General features: G+C 44.6%; 1 protein-coding gene across 2 annotated transcripts in view; it reads left to right on the forward strand.

The window, feature by feature from the left end:
* DNAH1 (dynein axonemal heavy chain 1) overlaps nucleotides 1-19,314 on the forward strand; it is a 1,443,760-nt gene that overhangs the window by 1,394,748 nt on the left and 29,698 nt on the right. For both annotated transcript variants that reach the window (XM_078661462.1, XM_078661463.1), the window contains one exon: nucleotides 17,996-18,230. In XM_078661462.1, the coding sequence (XP_078517588.1) occupies nucleotides 17,996-18,230 (235 nt within the window). The remainder of the gene's footprint in view (nucleotides 1-17,995; nucleotides 18,231-19,314) is intronic.

Consider the following 19,314-nt stretch of genomic DNA (forward strand, 5'->3'; position numbering starts at 1 on the left):
GACGGATTCCGAAGGAGAGTACCTGCAGGAGTGTGGGTATCAACATTCTCCTCAGCCACATGAGTATACGAGGCAAGAGATGGTGTCTGTACCATCTTCGCTCTTGCAGGATCTCCACAACATGCTGCAGGATTACAAATCCAGATGTTCACAGCCTGCTGCTATTCCGACTACGCAAGCCCTGCCGGTCCCTACGACCTCTGCACTGGTTTCTCCAGAGTTGCCGGCCCAGGTGATATCTCAGCCGCAAACCCCGCTTCCACAGGTACCTTCAATACCACTGGACACACCTGATGATTGCTCGGATGAGGATCAAAACTTTGATGGCAAACCTAATCAAGGCGTAGAATGGGACAAGTATGTCATCCCAGACCCAGCTTCACCATGTCCGGATCTGGTGAACTCCCCTCCGGTGGATATCGGGGGGGTTCCATAAGTTGATGGAGAGGGCCTCTAGCAGATTCAAGCTACCAATGCCTTCTGTTGCCACCGAGTGTGTTTTATATGACTTTAAAGAGCCTTATAAGAAGGTTACTACATCTATCCCCTTTGTTCAGCATGTTTGGGAGGAAGGCCTTAAAGTAATGAAGAACCCGGCTACAGTGGTCCCTGTACTACCGCGCCTCGAAAAGAAATACAAGGCACCTGAGGATGGTCCGGCGTCTTTGACAGGGCACCCAAAACCGGACTCAGTGATTTCACAAGCTGCACAGAGGAAGTCACGCAACCCATCAGCTCCTTTAACAACTCCTCCAGATAAGGAAGGCAGGAGGTTAGACAACGCTGGGAAGAGATTTTCTTCTATGGCTAGTCTTTTGGTGCGGGCAGCAAATGCCTTGGCAATATTGGGCAGATATGATCGCCAACTATGGTGTGACATTTCGCCCCATCTAGATCAACTGCCTCAGGAGTCAAAAGGCGATGCAAGGAACATTTTACAGGAGGGGGAGGCAACATCAATGGAGATAATTGATTGTGCCATGGACATCGCCACAACTGCCTTTCGATCGCTAGCTGGTGCTGCAGTTCTTCGTCTCCAGGGATGGCTCAGGGCGACTTGGTTCAGACCTGAAATCCAGAATAAAATCCTGGATCTACCTTTTGATGGAGACGCGTTGTTCGGGAAACATATCGATGACACTCTCCAGGATACCGAGACGGCGAGGTCTCTGGGTACACTGCAGTACCGAAAAGCTCCTTTTAGAGGTGCCAGAGGTAAGAGTACCACGTACAGAGGCTCATACCAGCGGCAACGATACCCATCGTACGGATCAGGCTCACAACAATACCGCCAGCCTTATCAACAAAGGCAAAGCCAGTCCTCGAATTTCTCTCTATCGAATAATAGAGGAAAACAAAATCGCCAAGGACGGGATACGTCCAAGAGGCAATAGCGGCATCCTGGCTCTTCCTACTTTGCCCACCACCACAAGATCATTGGTAGGAGGCAGGGTATCTCAATACCTTCAGAATTGGTCCAAGATAACATCAAACCGTTGGGTGCTAAACATCATTCGAAAGGGCCATACTTTGGAATTCACACAAATCCCACCATCCAAGCCCCTGGCCGCCATCCCATCAAAACATCTGCCTCTCCTGCGGCTGGAGGTTCATCAGATACTCCTGAAAGGTGCTATAGAGTCGGTCCCCTCCTCTCAAAGAGGGGAAGGATTCTATTCCAGGTTCTTCCTGGTGAGGAAGACGCTAGAGAAATGGCGCCCCATTTTAGATCTCAGGGAGCTCAACACCTATCTCATTTCCCTATCCTTCCGGATGGTCTCCCTTCAAGACATACTACGTCTCATCAATCCAGAGGATTTCATGGCCACGCTCGATCTCGAAGATGCGTATTTTCACATACCTATTCACCCTGCACACAAAAGGTTTCTACGGTTTACAGTAGCCAAGAGCCACTTTCAATTCAGGGTTTTACCCTTTGGACTTCACTCAGCTCCAAGAATCTTCAGCAAGGTGCTGGCACCGGTGGCGGCGTTTCTTCAGAGGAATCACTTTCAAGTCTTCCCTTACCTGGACGACTGATTGCTGAAGGCTCCGTCCAGGGAGGCTGCGAGGGAGGCAGTCAATGCATGTACAAACCTTTTCCAGAATCTGGGCCTTACTCTCAACAAGGAGAAGTCATCTCTGGTTCCATCCAGGACTGCACGTTTCCTGGGGGCTATCTTGGACTCAAATCTCAACAAAGCTTTCCGAACCTTAGAAAGACAGGAAAAACTGCGAACTATGGCTCTGGCCTTAAGAAAAAGACGGTATCTTTCAGTACACCATTACAAATCCCTTCTGGGAGTGATCTCCTCCTGCATTCCTCTGATTCATTACTGCAGATTGAGGATGCGTCCTCTTCAGGAGCAGCTCGACATTCAGTGGCAGCAGATTCACGGTTCGTTCGATGACAAGCAAGAAAACTTATCCCAAGGTCTATCCTTCGTAAGCGATCCGTCTCCTCAGGTTGTGACGACGGATGCGTCATTGGACGGCTGGGGGGCAGTATTTGCAGGACCTTCATGTCAGTGGGCATTGGTCTCCTCAGCACCGTCTTCTTCACATCAATCTCCTAGAACTCAGGGCGATCAAGCTGGCTCTTCAAGCATTTCTCCCTCGCCTGGGAGGTTCAAAGGTTCTCATCCAGACAGACAACACCACGGCCATGCATTACATAAACAAAAAAGGAGGAACCAGGTCTCTCCTGTTGTCTCAGGAAGCTCAGGAAATCTGGGAATGGGCTTCCTTCACGAGATTTCGCTGCAAGCGGCACATCTGCCAGGGATCCTAAACGAGCATGCCGACAAACTAAGCAGACTATCCTCAGTCAGTCACGAGTGGGAACTCAACCAAAGAGTTCTGGACAAGGTTTTCCGACAGTGGGGCAAGCCCTCAATAGATCTATTTGCCACTCCGACCAACAAGAAATGCCGGTCTTATGCAAGCTGGCTTCACCATCGAGGATCATTGGGGAATGCGCTTTCGATAGCCTGGTCAGGGACATTTGTTTACGCCTTTCCCCCCATTCCAATGATACAGAGACTTATCGGGAAGATCAAGGTGGAGCCATGCAAGATGATCTTGATAGCTCCGGCTTGGCCGAGGCAGTTCTGGTTCACGGAACTCCTTCTATTGTCGCTGGTCCCTCCTCTTCCCTTGCGAGCCATTCCGGACCTTCTCACGATGTCCGAGGGGCAGATTTGGCATCCGGATCCAGCTTCATTCCACCTGACAGCATGGCTCCTGAGCAGTGAGAATTCATGAACCTTCCCAAACCCAAATGAAATAAGACAGGTTCTCTCCCAGGCTAGAGCTTCTTCTACAAATAAAACTTACTGTTTGAAATGGAAAAGATTTTGCATTTGTTGCAGGAAAGAAGGCGTTGATCCTTTCTCTTCTCGACCTCATCAACTTCTGCCTTATCTTTTGTCCTTAGCTAAAACAGGACTGGCGCATTCATCCATAAAGGTTCATTTAGCGGCAATTTCTAGATACAGACGTTCAGCATCTGGACCTTCTCTCTAGTGTTCAAGAATAATTAAACAATTTCTCAAGGGATTGTTTCGAGTGTATCCCCCGGTGAGGCCTCCGCCTCCTACTTGGCAACTGAACTTGGTTCTCACGCAACTCATGAAGAACCCTTTTGAACCTATACATCGGACGATATAAAATTTGTTTCTTTGAAATTGGCTCTCCTTCTTGCCCTCACTTCTGCAAGACGCATTGGGGAGCTACAGGCTCTCACGATTCAGGAGCCATTTTTCCAATTCAAGAGGAATACTGTAATCTTACGAACTAATCCAAGGTTCATACCTAAGGTACCTTTGGATTTTCACCTGAATGAGCCAATAATTCTTAAATCTTTCTTTCCTCACCCTTCCACACCAGCAAAAAGGTCACTGCATTCTCTGGACGTGCAAAGGTGCTTGAAATTTTATTTGGATCGCACCAAGGAATTTTGTACATCCTCGCAACTTTTCATTGCTTTTGGTGGCCATCACAAGGGCCTCCCTCTTTCAAATCAAAGTATTGCGAGATGGATCTCCAGTGCCATTCTCTATTGCCACTCAACAGTTGGTAAGCCGCTGACCAAAACTGTCCTGGAGTCGTGCCGAGAATGAAGACGTTTCTCTTCGGCACTCTGCACTCGTGCGTGTAAATCGTAGCATTCAGACAAGTTTTGACTCCACGTGGTGTTTGGAAACTTCTGTCCGCACCATCCGCGAGTTTCAACCACGTAGAATTATAACATCTAATCCCAGTCAGGAAGAGTGATTCTTAACTCTTGTGAGCCGCTATTTACAACATTCATCGGGGGCGCAATTTACTGCTACGCCGACAGAACAGATTAATACAGTTCAACCTCCACCTTAAACCCGGCTGGGTTTGCATGAAGGCTGCACACTGTCCCCCACAGTCCTGATGAAGACCCGGTTTTGACGCCCAATGTGCGCTCGCTGAGGGTCGAAACGTCGACGAACCAGTGGACTTTTTGCATCAATATCCTGTATCTAGTACTGAAAAATGCAGTGTACAGTTGTATAATTGAATTAGCATATGCCACACTAAACTATTGGTTGTATTCCCCCTTTTGTATATAATAATTGTACAGTTTTTGCCACTCTTGCACCGTAAGCACTGAGCACTATAAGTCACCATTTGCACTGTTTGTCCACCTTTTGTACAGCCTATTTTGCAATTCATATGTGATATAAGTATTTTTGAAAGATTACAATTGATAAAACAGTACATAAGTACTTAGATGGTTTTGGATTCTGATCTTTGTTCTAAACACTACAGAAATGAGAAAGTAAAAGAAATATTGTGCACCCTAATGAACCAATTGTTGATAATATTGTTTAACTGCCCAGGTTCATAGGGATACTGGGTTAACCCCATTTGACTTTTGCCACCAGCAGAGTTAGAGCACATTCCACAAGATCTGTGACTTCTTAGTCAGCTCTCTTCGCGGGAGTACACATCAGAGACATTTGCAGGGCTGCAACATGGAGCAGCGTGCACACCTTTACGAAGCATTACTGCTTGGAATCCTTGACGCAAGATGACACGGCGGTGGGCCAGGCAGTCCTGAGGAACCTCTTCCACTGATTGATGAGCTTTTCTTTCTATCCCTCCTTCCTTTTCTGCACATTTTGTATCTTTGGAATACTGATGGCTTTTGCAATGTATGTTTATGCCACAAAATGTGCTGTATTGCTTACTGCTTGCTACTCTGATACAAAAGCAGGGGAATCTATGAAAGTTCCAATACTGGGGCAAGAAAACAAGTTACTTACCTGTAACTGTGGTTCCCCAGTATTGATAACTTTCATAGATTCCCATGCGCCCACCCTCCTCCCCAGGAAAAGATCAGCCTCCAGCAGATATACACAATGGCTGCAAAAATCTGAGGCTCAGGAGGGTTCTAAGGGGTGAGGCTCTTCTGATTGGCTGATGATTAGTTTGGTCTCTTTTACAAAAAGAGGCGGATATGCTACAAAAGGGAATGAGGCCTAGGCCTTTTCTTTCTCTTTTGTACCTACTGCTATGTTATTTTTGGTTACCGAGTCTGACATTCTGACGACGGGGAATGATGCAAAAGCATGGGAATCTATGAAAGTTACCAATACTGGGGAACCACAGTTACAGGTAAGTAACTTTTCTTTCTTACTATGTCTTACTCTTCAAAAACAGGTCTCTATATATCCTGCAAATCCTGTGGGAAAAAGAGACTTCATGTGGATAACCCACATAAAGACTGCCTGTACTGTCTTTGCCTCAACATCAGGTGAAGGAGTGCAGGATCTGTCGCGCTGTTTCTTCAAAAACCCTACGAGACAGAGAAGGACGTCTTCTAATATGGCTGAAAAAAATCTAAGGACCAGGCATCCATTGCTTCTGGTGAAGACATTGACTCTTCTCATACCACCTAAAAAAGTTCAAGATCCTTTGACCATGGGGCTGCTGAAGGTAGTAGAAAGGCCTTAAAAAAGGATCTCCTCAGAAAGGAAAAATTACAACTTGTCTCCACAGGGGCAGACTCATGTCATCTATCTTCTCACTCTGATAGGAAAAGTGAGAGAAAGATGTCTCCTTCCTCAGAGCCGTCGACATTAAAATGGCAGAAATTGCCGATGTAAAGCACATCGGCATCATCATCTAAAACATCGTGATGATGACTCCAGCTGCAGCTCTTAAAGCACTGTCGACGGAAGCGCAACCTACTTAGTCACTGTCAACGAGGGCTGTTTCCTCATTGGTCCAATCAGCGCCGAAGACATCGACATCGTCGTCGCCAGTGAAACCACAGATGAAGGTGCCGATGACTGTTGATGCCAGCACCACCGATGAAGACATTGTCAACGGATTTACCGTTGGCACCTTCACCGTCCACGGAGGTACTGTTGGCAATTTTACTGTTGATTTTACTGTTGTCGGAGGGAGTGGCGACGGCACAGATGGTGATTCAATAGTCAACAACACAGTGTCAAGATTAAGTTCCACCATCAACGCCACAACTCTCATCATCAATGGTACCTCTACCAGAGTAAACATTGCAAAAAAAAAAATTCCAAGGCGGACCTCACCAAATAAAATATCTCCACTTGTGCCTAGCCATTTTCTGGATATACAAGATACTGATGAAGAGTGTTCATATGGGAATGCTTACAGTCCCTCTCAGCTGCAAGTAAAATATCAGGATGAGAACTCTGATGATAATGACGACCACTGTTTATCATATTATGGTCCATCAAGATGCTACTATGACCATTATAACTATCAACAACCCAGAAGAGATAAGGTACTCGTGCCTACCTCCTTATTACAAGACTTACATGCTATGCTGCAGGATTATACGAGACGCTTCCATGACACCCCACAAGAGCACAAGAACCACCTGTTCACCCCATTCCTCCTGCTACACCAGTAAACCTGCAACCATCTATCACACCAAGGATATCACCAATACCTAATGTAGCAACCCCAAGAGAGGACCATAAATTCGCTGAAGAAGAACATGAGGAGGGCGAGATTCAGGAGCCCCAACACCCACCTGACAAATGGGATAACTATTTGATTCCTACTCCATCTCCTCCCCCACCCAGCAGATTCCCCCGTAAGATATAGTGGGTATCCATAATTTAATAAATAGTGCAGTAGCAAGGTTCAAACTCACCACTTCAGTCAAACAATCAAACTGTTTTCTACATTATTTTAAGAAACAGGCTAAAAAGTCCGTAAAGGCAATTTCGGTCATTGATTACAATATGGGAGGAAGTATTAATATCCGGCATTGGTTCCTCCACGCCTTGATCAAAAAAATACAAGGCCACAGACGGTTCTCCTGCCTTCCTGACTAGCCATCCCAGGCCAGATTCTGTCATCTCACAAGATGCTCAAAGTCATTCTAAGAATTCTTCCACTCCTATAAAGAAGGTAGATGTCTTCTTGAGCTCATTCCTGAAGATAAAAAAGCAGAGGCAAAACAATTCATTTGTGAGTGCAGATCCTCAGAAATTATTGGTTGCACTCTAGGCATCGCCTTGACAGGCTATTAACAGCTTGGCAGGAGCAGCTGTTCTAAGACGTTAGGGGTGGCTCAAGGCTACAACTTTTAGACCAGAAGTGCAGACAAATCTTCTTGATATGGGCTATGATGGTGAGTCCTTATTCGGAAACATATCAATGAGGCTTTGCTGGCAATTAAGACAGATACGGACACCGCCAGATTCCTTGGCACTTTACAATATTGCAAGGTGCTAAAGGAAAAGGCTTTGCCACTTATAGAGGGGATATTATTGAGCTCAGCAGTATCAGCCACGATCCCAATACAGAGTAGGTTACAAACAGCCCTACCGCCAACCACCTGCCATAGGCCTACAACAAGCAGGGCACACGGCATAACCAAGTTCCCCAAGGTCGCAACACCGGTCACGAGCAGTGACCAGTATGAGGTACCGGCTACCAGTCAGGTGGTTGGGAACATTAACAACTACCTCCCACAATGGCAGGAGGTAACATTGGACAGATGGGTGTTGGATGTCTTAACAAACAGACACCCTCTGGAATTTGTGCAGAGACCTACAGCCAACCCTCCAAAAGAAGCACATTCACCTAACCTTCACTTATTATGGAAGGAAGATCATATGTTGGCAAACGCAGTAATATAGCGGGTCCCTGCTTCCCAAAGGAGCAAAGGTTTCTACTCCCGTTTCTTCTATATTGGTAAGAAGGCAGGGCAGTGCATACTCATCATAGACCTCAGAAAATTAAACAAATTCCTGTACAAACAGTCTTTTGTATGATTTCTCTTTCCAACATTATCCATCTCTTGAACAGCTGAGATTTTGTGACTTCCCTGGATTTGCAAGATGCTTATTTCCACATACCATACATCCAAAGCATTGCAAGTATCTCCGTTTCACCATAGCTGGAGCCCATTTCCAGTTCAAAGTCCTCTGTTTGGACTCAAATCAGCCCGAGGATCTTCAAAAAATGTCTCACTCCAGTGGCAGACACACTTCGCAAACAAGGCCCTGAGGTATTTCCTTACCTTGATGACTGGCTGCTAAAGGCTTCCACACCACAGCAGGCCTCCAAGACTACTGCGGCATGCCTAGCATTATTTCTAAAGTTGGGTCTCTCAGTCGGGTACCAGAAGTTCTCCATCATCCCAAGTCACATGAGGATTTTCTTAGGAGCCAAGATCAATACCATCAACAACAAGGACTATCTCTTTTTGGACAGGCAACAGCAATTGCTAAACTGGGCATTAAAAATCTCACAAGGAAAGTCTGTTTCAGTGCGGATGTTCAATTCACTCCTTAGCATGATGTCTTCTGCAATAAACCTAGTCCCACTGGCTCGACTGAAGATGAGGCGACTACAGGAAGAACTTCAGTTGCAATGGGTCCAGTCGAACTGCTCATTCAATGACATGATAGATATCACCTCTGGAATGCAAGAGATGCTGACTTGGTGGGCTCAACTGCCTCATTTATCTCAAGGTCTCACATTTCTGACTGTAACACCATCACCACCGACACCTCTCTGAAGGGCTGGAGAGGTCATTTACAGGATCTCAGGATACAAGGAAGTTGGTCGCAATCCAGGAAATCACTCTGCATCCACCACTTGGAATTAAAGGCAATTTTTTTTCTTACTTCTCAAGACTTCCTACCGCGTATTGCAGAAGCATCCATGCTGGTTTGAACGGACAGCGCAACCAGCATGTTCTATATCAACAAACAAGGCGTCACAATATCTTTTTCAAGAGGCTCAAGCTCTCCTGAGATGGTTTGAATCGAAACACACCAAATTACCTTGAAAGCAATACATGTTACAGGGATCAACAACACATTAGCAGACACGCTCAACAGAACCACGGACAGTTGCCACGAATAGGAACTAGATCAACAAGTGCTGGGATTTATGCACGATGGGGCAAACCAGCACATGACCTCTTTGCAAACAAGAAGAACTCAAAATGCCGACTTTATACCAATCAATACCCACTCCCAGGGTCAAGCGGAAATGCCATTTCAATGAGATGGACACGGTTTACCCCCTTCCCTCTCATTCCAAGGATTCCCACCAAATTGTAGATGGAAGGATGTCGCCTCATTCTCATAGGTCCCTGTTGGTCCAGACAACATTGGTTTACCTAGCTTCTCCTACTCTCTGAAGCCCAACCCATCCATCTTTCAAGGAAACACAATCTTCTCACACAGAACTAAGGCCAGATTCTCCATCCCATGCCGGCATCTCTTCAATTGCATGGATGGCTCTTGAATTCCATGAGTTCTGCAATGTAAATATCTCTCACGACTAGAGACATTCTGGCCCAAGTCAGAGCCGACTCCACGAACAAGATATATAAGCTGAAGTGGAAAAGGTTCTGCTTATTATGCACAGCTTCCAATATCCATCCCTTGGAATCATCACCAGAACAAGTTCTTCCATACCTGTGTTCTTTAGCTCGTTCAGGTTTGGTGCATTCATCAATTAAGGTTCACCTTACAGCAATATCTAGATTGGCGTACTGCTAATTCACTTTCTCTCTGTTTATCCAGAATAATCAAACAATTCATGAAGTGTTTACTTAGAACCTTCCCCCCAATTAAAACTCCTGCACCAGAATGGCATCTCAATGTGGTTCTCTCACAACTCATGAAGTCGCCCTTTGAACCTCTCCACAGGGCGGATCTCAAGTTCCTGACTTGGAAAGTTGCTCTCTTGCTGGCCCTCACGTCAACCAGAAGTGTTAGTGAACTTCAAGCCTTTACTATTCAGGATCCTTACCCCAATTTTACTGATGAGTATTTGATGCTGTGTACAAACCCTAAGTTTATCCCCAAAGTGCCATCACAATTCCATCTAAATGAACCTATCATTTTGCGTACCTTTTTTCCACATCCGAAATTGCCTGCTGAACAGTCTCTTCACACCTTGGACATCAATAGGTGTCTCAGGTTCTATCTACAAAGAACTATGCAATTCAGAAAATCTGATCAGCTGTTCATCTCTTATGGTCTCCCTCAAAAAGGGTCTGCAGTTACCAAAGCTACCATTGCCAGATGATTAGCTGCCATGATTCATTTCTGTCACTGCAAGGCTGGAAAACCCTGGTGAGCTAAACCAAGACCGCACTCTACAAGGGAGGTTTCTACTTCAGCGACCCTGTTTGTCGGTGTTCTACTGAATAAAATTTGCAGAGCAGCAACATGAAGAGCGCTCATACTTTTGCTTAACACTACTGCTTGGAATCTGCCCACAAAAGTGATGCTGCGTGGGGCATGCAGTTTTACGCCTTATATTCCACTGAGGTGAGCATTCGCAACTGGGAGAGATTTTGCTCTGATTACTATATTTTAACAATATAAACTGTTGCTTTCATATTTCACAGATTGATGCATAGCATGTTACATTGCTACGGACCATCCACAAGGGTACTTTTATGTGTATAGTTATGTATATCTATACAGTTACAGACTGCTTGCAATTCTGATTCAAGCATGTGAATCTATGAAAGATACCCCAGTACTGGATAAGATATCAAGTTACTAACTTGCAACAGCAGTTATCCAGTATTGGTATCTTTCATAGATTCACCTGTGACCCACCCTCCTTTCCATAGAGGCTCCCCTCATAGGTTGGGATGTTCTATAACCACTAGTGCTTGAAAATCTGAGGAGTTGAGCCTCTGTCTGGAGTGTTCTAGAGGGTGCTGTTGCCTGATTGGCTATATGTAAAGTTTGGTTCTTTTTTTACAAAGGACCTAGATAGGCTATAAAGGTGATTTCTATTGTCATTAAGCATTGCAGCTTACTATCGTATCGTACCGTGGGACTCCCACTTTGACAACAGTGAATGATTGAAGCATGTGAATCTATGAAAGTTACCAATACTGTATAACTGCAGTTACAGTTAAGTAACTTAGGGCCAGATGTAGGTCACCAAATACCGGTCGGTAATGGCCGATTTCGGCCGTTACCGACCGGTATTTGGTGATTGAGATGTAGGGGGCCTATATTTTACAGAATCGGTAAATTTACTGATTCGGTAAATTTACAGATTCTGTAAAATACAGAATCGGTATATTTACGGAATGGGTCAATCTATATGTAGGTGGCACTGGAAACAGTGCCACAGGCCCCTTACCACGTAATACTATTGCATGGTAAATAGTGAATTTCTGTGTACATGCACATCTGTGCATGTACACCTGTGCTATGTGGCACACATACATGCCCTGAGGGCATGTATGTGTGTCACATGGCACACAAGCCTGAATCAGGGGTGCAACAGGGTGTCAAAGGTAATTTTACTGAATCGGTATTTACCGATTCGGTAATTGACATTGGTTCCTATGGGCCTCATGGCCCATAGGATTCAATGGCAATTACCGAATCGGTAAATACCGATTCGGTAATTACCGAATGTTACAGATTCGGTAAAAAATTTGGTAAATATACCTACATTGCATTTACCGATTTGTAAATACCGAATCGGTAAAATTCGGTATTTACGAATCGGTAAATGCCATTTACCTACATCAGCCCTTAATGTCTTACTGGATTTCCCATCATCTATCTGCACAGGAAATGACATTACTGATTTCTCGCCCATAGTAACCTGCACTCCTCCTTTCTCCCAGGATCTGTTGAATGGCGCTGCAGTGCGAGTACACAGCAGGTGTACAAAAGGCAAGTCTGTTTGTGCACATCTATGCCTGTATTGCACCCAGCGTTAGGAACCCTGGTTCTCCTCCTACCCACCAATAAACTGCGGCACTCCTCCATGCTCTTAACCTCAGTCACCGCTTGCTGCACTGCTGCCTCATGGCACCACGCAACATGGAAGAGCCATTCACATGTACCTCCTGCAAGTTCTCAAGTACCCTCCCACACCCTACACCCACCACTCCTGCACCAACAGCACCCAGCTCCCCACTCGCTCACACCAACCACCTACTCATGTTCATACAGACCAAACACCCCTCAAACAACACGCCGTGCATGCTCCTTAACACACACACTACCCCATCAAACACACCACAGAGATATGGGACCTACTCCACGACCATGCCCCGGACCTGGTCTTTCTCACAGAAATTTGACTAAACCTAACCTGAGAGGGGGCATCACTATAGCCATCCCCGCCAGCTACAGGATCATTTGGTAAGTCCATGAGGTGGAGGTGGAGTCAATGTTATATTCAAAGATACCATCAGCTACACCATCTGCATGGAAACTCCCTACATGGAACACCTTACATTCAAGATAACCATGACAGCCAACCACTCCCTGGGCAGAACCCTCATATACAGACCACCAAGACCCCATCCCAATTTTGCCTGCAACATCACTGACTTCATCACACCCCTCGTCATCAACACCCTCCTCGGAGACCTTAAGTTTCACCTCGAAGACCACACTGATCCAAACTCTATGGCTCTTCTAGAAAACCTCAGAACACGTGGCCTCACCCAGCACGTGACCAAACCTACCCACACTGCCGAACATCTATTGGACTCGATTTTCTACTCAGCAATATCACAGTCAACAAGCCAGCTATGTCCCTGGACAGACCACGCCCTTGTCATTTTCAACATACCGATCCCGCTCCAACACAGACCTACTAGCACCAGAACCACCGCCGCAGTTGGAAAAGCATTCCAGAAGAAGAGTGGACCACAGCCCTCTACGCGCACCAGATCGAGACACCCACGACTTGCTAAAAGCCATCCAAAACCTCAACAGCAGCATCGCTGTATCTGCCGACACCCTGGCTCACCAACAGCAAGAGTCCGACCACGAGCCAGCTGGTACACAGAGGAACTCAGGCTGACAAAACACCACTGCAAGCAGCTGAAGAGCAAATGGAGAAGAAGTTGAGACACCTAAGATAAAGACATCTTCAAATCAGCCCTAAGACGCTACCACCAGCAGATACGGAACATCAAGCGCACAGCTCTTGTAGATTACATTGATGCCAGCACTAACAGCAGCAAGGAAACCTTCACCTTTATCAAAGATTTCAACATGTTTCCTGCCGCCTCCAGCAACATCACCCACTCACAGGACCTTTGCAATGATGTTTTGGATTTCTTCTGTTACAAAATCACCTCTATATACAGCATCTTTGACCCTCTCACAGCTCAACTTCCCATCACGGCCAGTCAATGAACCCTGACCTTGTGGCAAGCGGTCACCACCATTGAAATTGCTGCTACCATGAAGATCATCCACTCGGGGCTACATCTTACCTTTGCCCCCACCGTGACTTCACCAAAGAACTCAAAACAATCAGAAAACCACTAACACCCATCCTCTATGCCTCCATTGACTCAGACACATTCCTAAACACTTGGTAATATACCACTGTCATCCCCCTGATCAAGAAAGCAACCTCTGACCCAGCCATACTTTTCAACTACCAACCAATCCCCCTCCTACAATACCAGGTAAACGTCTTAGAGAAACTAGTCAAAGAATGTCTCACCGACCACCTCAGCAACCACCAGCTCCTTGTCGCCACTCAGTCTGGATTCAGATTCTACCACTGTACAGTAATAGCACTCATCACTGCCACCAATTACATCTGCATGATTCTTGACAGAGGAAACAAGTTAGCCCTCGTTCTCCTTGACCTCTCTGCAGCATTTGACACAGTCTCACACTCCTTCCTCATGAGGCACCTGCACGAGATTGTCATCAAAGGATCTGCTTCTTCCTAATGTATAGAACATAAGTTGTCAGCCTGGCACCTTACTCCTTGGAAGTCCACAAACTCATCTGCGGAGTGCCTCATGGCTCATTTCTCGGCCGCACCCTCTTAAATGCATACATGATCCCTCAGGCCAGTGTCATCTATGCTCACAACTTCAACATCCTCTCAAACACAGATGACAAGCAACTCATACTCTCCTCTCGGACAAGACCCCCAACACAAGAAACAAATTAATTGCCTGCATAACCGAAGCCACTAACTTAATGAAAGCCAACTGTCTCAAGCTCAACACAGAAATGACAGAAGCAGTGATCTTTGGCAAGAATGCCTCACCATTGGACCCCAACTGGTGGTGCGCTGAAATCAGGCTCACGCCCTCACCCACAGCAGGAACGCCGGAATAATCATTGACAGCAAAGTTGACATGACTGCACAAGTCAGCGCTGTCACTGCATTCTGATTCTACACCCTGAAGATGCTGAGGAAAATCTTCAAATGGCTCCCAAGCAATACTAGATAAACTGAAATTCACGCTTTAGTCACCAACAAGTTGGACAATGGGAACGCCCACTACCTGGGATCACTAAGCAACTCACTAGAAGACTACAAATCATCCAGAACACGGCAGCCAGACTCATTCTCAATTTCCCACACACAACTCCCATTACACCATACCTCAGGGAACTACGCTAGTTCCAGATACACACACGCTCATTTCAAACTCATCATACACACATTCAAGTCACTACAGAACTCAGGCCTCTCCTACCTGAACATTCGCCTCTACTTCCACCAGCCACCCAGACACCTCCGCTCTGTAGGACTTCTACTAACCCACATCCCACATATACATGCTACTAGATTATGAGAATGGGTGTTCTCTTACATTCCTCCTAAAGAGTGAAACGACCTCCAACTGCATAATGGAGTCTCCACTTAAATTCTACAAGAAGATGAAAACCTGTCTTTTCAATTAACCCATCTACCATAGGCATGGCTAGGCACACACACACACTCAGTGCCAAGATAGCCTTGCGCGTGATTGTGCATTCACGTAACTTAAGATCCTCTGAAGTCAATAGCTACACTCCGTCTACTGACATCTCGTGGTAAACCCTCCTGGCTATGAATGTTGTAGTACAATGAAGTGGGGACATGTCACAAGCCAGCACTTTGCAAATCAATCAAATACATAAATAACTAAATAGTTCACCACCTCTTTGGGCAGTTTATTCTTTTGGGTGAAATATCCATCCTTTTCACTTTTTGAAGCATGGGGAGATCTTTGACAATGTGTCTGGGGAATAGTAACAGCAATACTGGTAACAGTATGTAGGAAAATCATATTTTCTACACGTTCCCGCTCACTAGATTCTGCTAGTATTTTCACTCTACACTTAGTGAATTCACTAATTAACTTGTTATTGTATGTATTTCCCTCAAAGTGTGACAGGAAATTAAAAGACTCCTCGTGCGAGTACTGGCAGTTACATGTAAAGGAACTTTGTTTAATTTCTCAAGTGAAGGCACAGCCTGGCATATCTTTCGTACTGAGACAGCACTGCTGAGTGAGCGGTGATGAGAGAGTGCCTGCTCCCTGAGAGACTTTTAAATGATATTACACTGCAGAGATAAGAAGGGAAAGTATTGTGAAAGGATGAGGTTGGGCCAGCCTAGTGCCGCCATGTAAATTCCATAGTTCCTTGTATGTAGTTGAGGAGACAGGATATGTAGTGCAGACCTGTTTTCCTTAGGAGCATGGGTTCATGGATATTGGTTTTCTCTAGGGGCCTTCTATTCTTTTACATTTTAGGATTTTGATGTTTTGAAGAACTTCAAGCTTACCACCCGTTTTGCAGTAGTTGTGCCGAAACTGAACAACCTGTTTGTAACTAGAAAGCGGCTTTGGGGAGGAGGGTTTGAGCAGGGACATCCCTCCATTTTTGTTAAGTTCACTATATCTAATGGTGTCTGAGGTCAAAGCTTCAAGGAGAGAGCGGATTACTCCAGCAACCCTAATGCCTTGAAGACTTCTATCCAACTGAGTGCAAGAACAGTACTTGGCACAGATCTCAACCATAAGGTTGGAGGTTGTGTGTGGCATGTGATTAATGGAGCCGAGTGTTTTGTATGCGCTGGCTGGAAGTCTAAATTCATCGGACATGTTGCATAGCTTGGAAGCAGAAGAGAGGCTGCTGAAACAATGGGAAACGGTTATGATCACCCATCCCAAAGACTATGTATGTTCTGGCTGAGGATCAGAGTCAGCTGATCTCCTGGGGGCCTCCAAGATCACACTAAGGGCACCAAAATGACTCTTCCAGTGGAAGATTCTTTGCTGGAACTTGGAAATGAGTGACCAAGCCAACTCCCAGAATGGGGACCTTCAGTGGAAGGCAAGGAACTCTGGTGCAAACACCAAAAAACGAATTTGCAACTGGGAGGGAGAACACTTCCCACTGACTTAGTCAGACTTGGAAGAACCGGAAGAGAAAGTCTGCTGGTGCTGCACAAGCCAGAAACTCTCCTAAGGAACTCTGAAGTTTGGCAGCTTTGAATTGTACGTGACTGCACAAGGTGACTGACTCTTATCCAGATCCTCCAGTCTGACTATAGGGAAGAGGCAGCCTGGATCTGGGAGTTGAGCAAGCCTCCCAACCATTGCAATTTATAAATGTGGGGTTTGGGCTAAATGTATTCTTTTGATAAATGATCACAATTGTCTACGAGCGTTTTAATGAGTGTACCAGGTAAAAGTGCTAAGTAAGAACATTCCTTTATTGACTATGAGATGTGGATAACCGTGAAGGATGTTAATGTTTAATATTAGTTGAACCGCTCTAAAGTTCCTTAATAGTGTCATAGAGTCTTATAAATAAAGAATTTGTATTTGAAAAGTAGCCATAACTTGAATGGAATGATAATCATTTGTGGAAGGAAAATATACATTGTTACTTTGTTCTTTCCAGTGGAAATGTATAAAAAGGTAAGTGGATCAGGCTAAATACGGAAATCAAAGTTAAAATCATGTGATATGGAAGTTGCTTCTCATCTAAAGGTAACATATAGATAGTGAAGCTTTTAAAGAATAAATATATCAGTGTTGATAAAAATATAATTGCCCAATAAATGTTAAGTTCTGTATCGTGGAAATAATGGAAAAAAGCAGCTGATAGATGAGAACTGTATAACTGAATAATCAGTGATGAGGAATGTTTAATTGAATAGTAAGTGAAGCATGTCATGTAGGCGTAAATTCCCTCACCAAACGTTCCACTGCACAAAGCATTCTTCCAATAATGCATTTGTTTCTGTTTGGTGCCATTATGTTGAAATATTTTGAGTTGTAAATATGAAATAAATGATATTTATTTTTAACTTTAATAGTAATTGCTGTGTTGTAGTAAAAATGCCAGACTCATTAATCTGTGATAAGTCTGAGTCTTGTGGACACTGGTGACCTTAAGTATTCTCTGGGACTATTGAGATGTGCCAAGAACGACTGTAAATGTGTCAGCCGAGGAGTGACCATTTTCAAGAAATGTTTTGCCTAAATTGGTGTTAGCTGGCAGAAGATATTGATTTTGGGCTACTTTACGAGTAAGAACTTCATCCCTAATTTGGTATGAACTAATAGGGAGTGTCGGTGACCCGGTGACCTTGTAGGAAAGATGATGTTTGGCAATATGCAGGTGACAGGGTTGGTGGCATGCTTTGAATGGTTCTATACATTTATGCTACTTTCATCCCATTTCATTATAAGGTCCTGAAAACACCTGTGTCAGAGCTGCTGGAACGACCAGCCCAGGGCTGCTATATTCATGGACTGTTTTTAGAAGGTGCTCGCTGGGATCTGGAATTGAATGAGCTATCAGAATCACGGCCCAAAGAACTTTACACCGAGATGGCGGTTCTCTGGTTAATTCCTATTCCAAACCGCCATCCCCCAAAAACAGGATTTTACATGTGCCCGATCTACAAGACCTTAACAAGAGCAGGTAAGAGGTGAAGTGCTTTGGAGGGTTTACTGACTGATTTTATAGAATTTAAGAAGAAGAAAACATAAAAATAACTGATAATGGACTGTATTTTCCCTATTTTGGAGTTACTGTAACCAATATTGGTAGCTCCCGGGTGGGAAAATATCAATCTATTTTCTGGGCTTCTCGTACCGAAGGCCTAATTCTTTCCAATATTGATATTCATCTGAAAAGAAATCAAATTAATGACCACGTTGTACAGCTCTCCTTTCTTCTTAAGTGGTCATGAATGGACTATCAGATGGGTATTTCTAATTCTGTCACTTTAAAACTTTTTGAGCCCTCTCTGTGCTTGTGTCCGTCTCCACATGTGTAAACCACTTTAAGTTCACTCAAGGTTTACCTTAAGGGAAGTGAAGAGCAAGGTGACCAAAGTAAAATTGGAACCACTTTTAGTACCAGAAGCCACATTGGAAACTTCTGCTGTGCTGAAATACGTATAGCAAAGGAAGAAGAATATTATGGAGAAGAAGAAAAGAAGGTCAAATCATTTAGATATATGTTGCAGTGGTTTTGATACTGGTTCATATAGTATCAATTAAAAAATTGTTCTGGTATTGAAGAATGAGTCTCTACCTTGGATACATATATATTGGTTTCAATAAATAGTTCCAATTCCAAACACGGTCTACAACACAAGTATTTGACATCCCATTCAAGAAGGATAAGTCTCATTCACTTCATGTTATTTTCATCTGTGTTATAGTCTCATATTTGCTCAAACAGAATGCTTCCTCCCTCTCACCAAATTTAAATCAGAGTTTTAGGTACCCATGTATGTTGCTCGTAATTGAAAACCTTTTTACCATTTAAAACATTGCACATCCTTGCAATGGCCTAATACATTGAGCATAATTGCAGGGTGTACATAGATCTTTCTAGAAGCACTGGGTCAATCTTTTCTGTGGGTTTAGCTATTAGGAACCAATTGCTCAGGCAGATGGACAAGCAGCTTTTTTTGTGGAGTATTGATTCCGAGACTCATCACACATTCGGAAGCAGTCGCTGTTCAGAATCCATTTTGATGCTCATGTCGATGGGT

This window comes from Lissotriton helveticus, chromosome 9 (assembly GCF_964261635.1).
Source record: "Lissotriton helveticus chromosome 9, aLisHel1.1, whole genome shotgun sequence".
Lineage (NCBI taxonomy): Eukaryota > Metazoa > Chordata > Amphibia > Caudata > Salamandridae > Lissotriton > Lissotriton helveticus.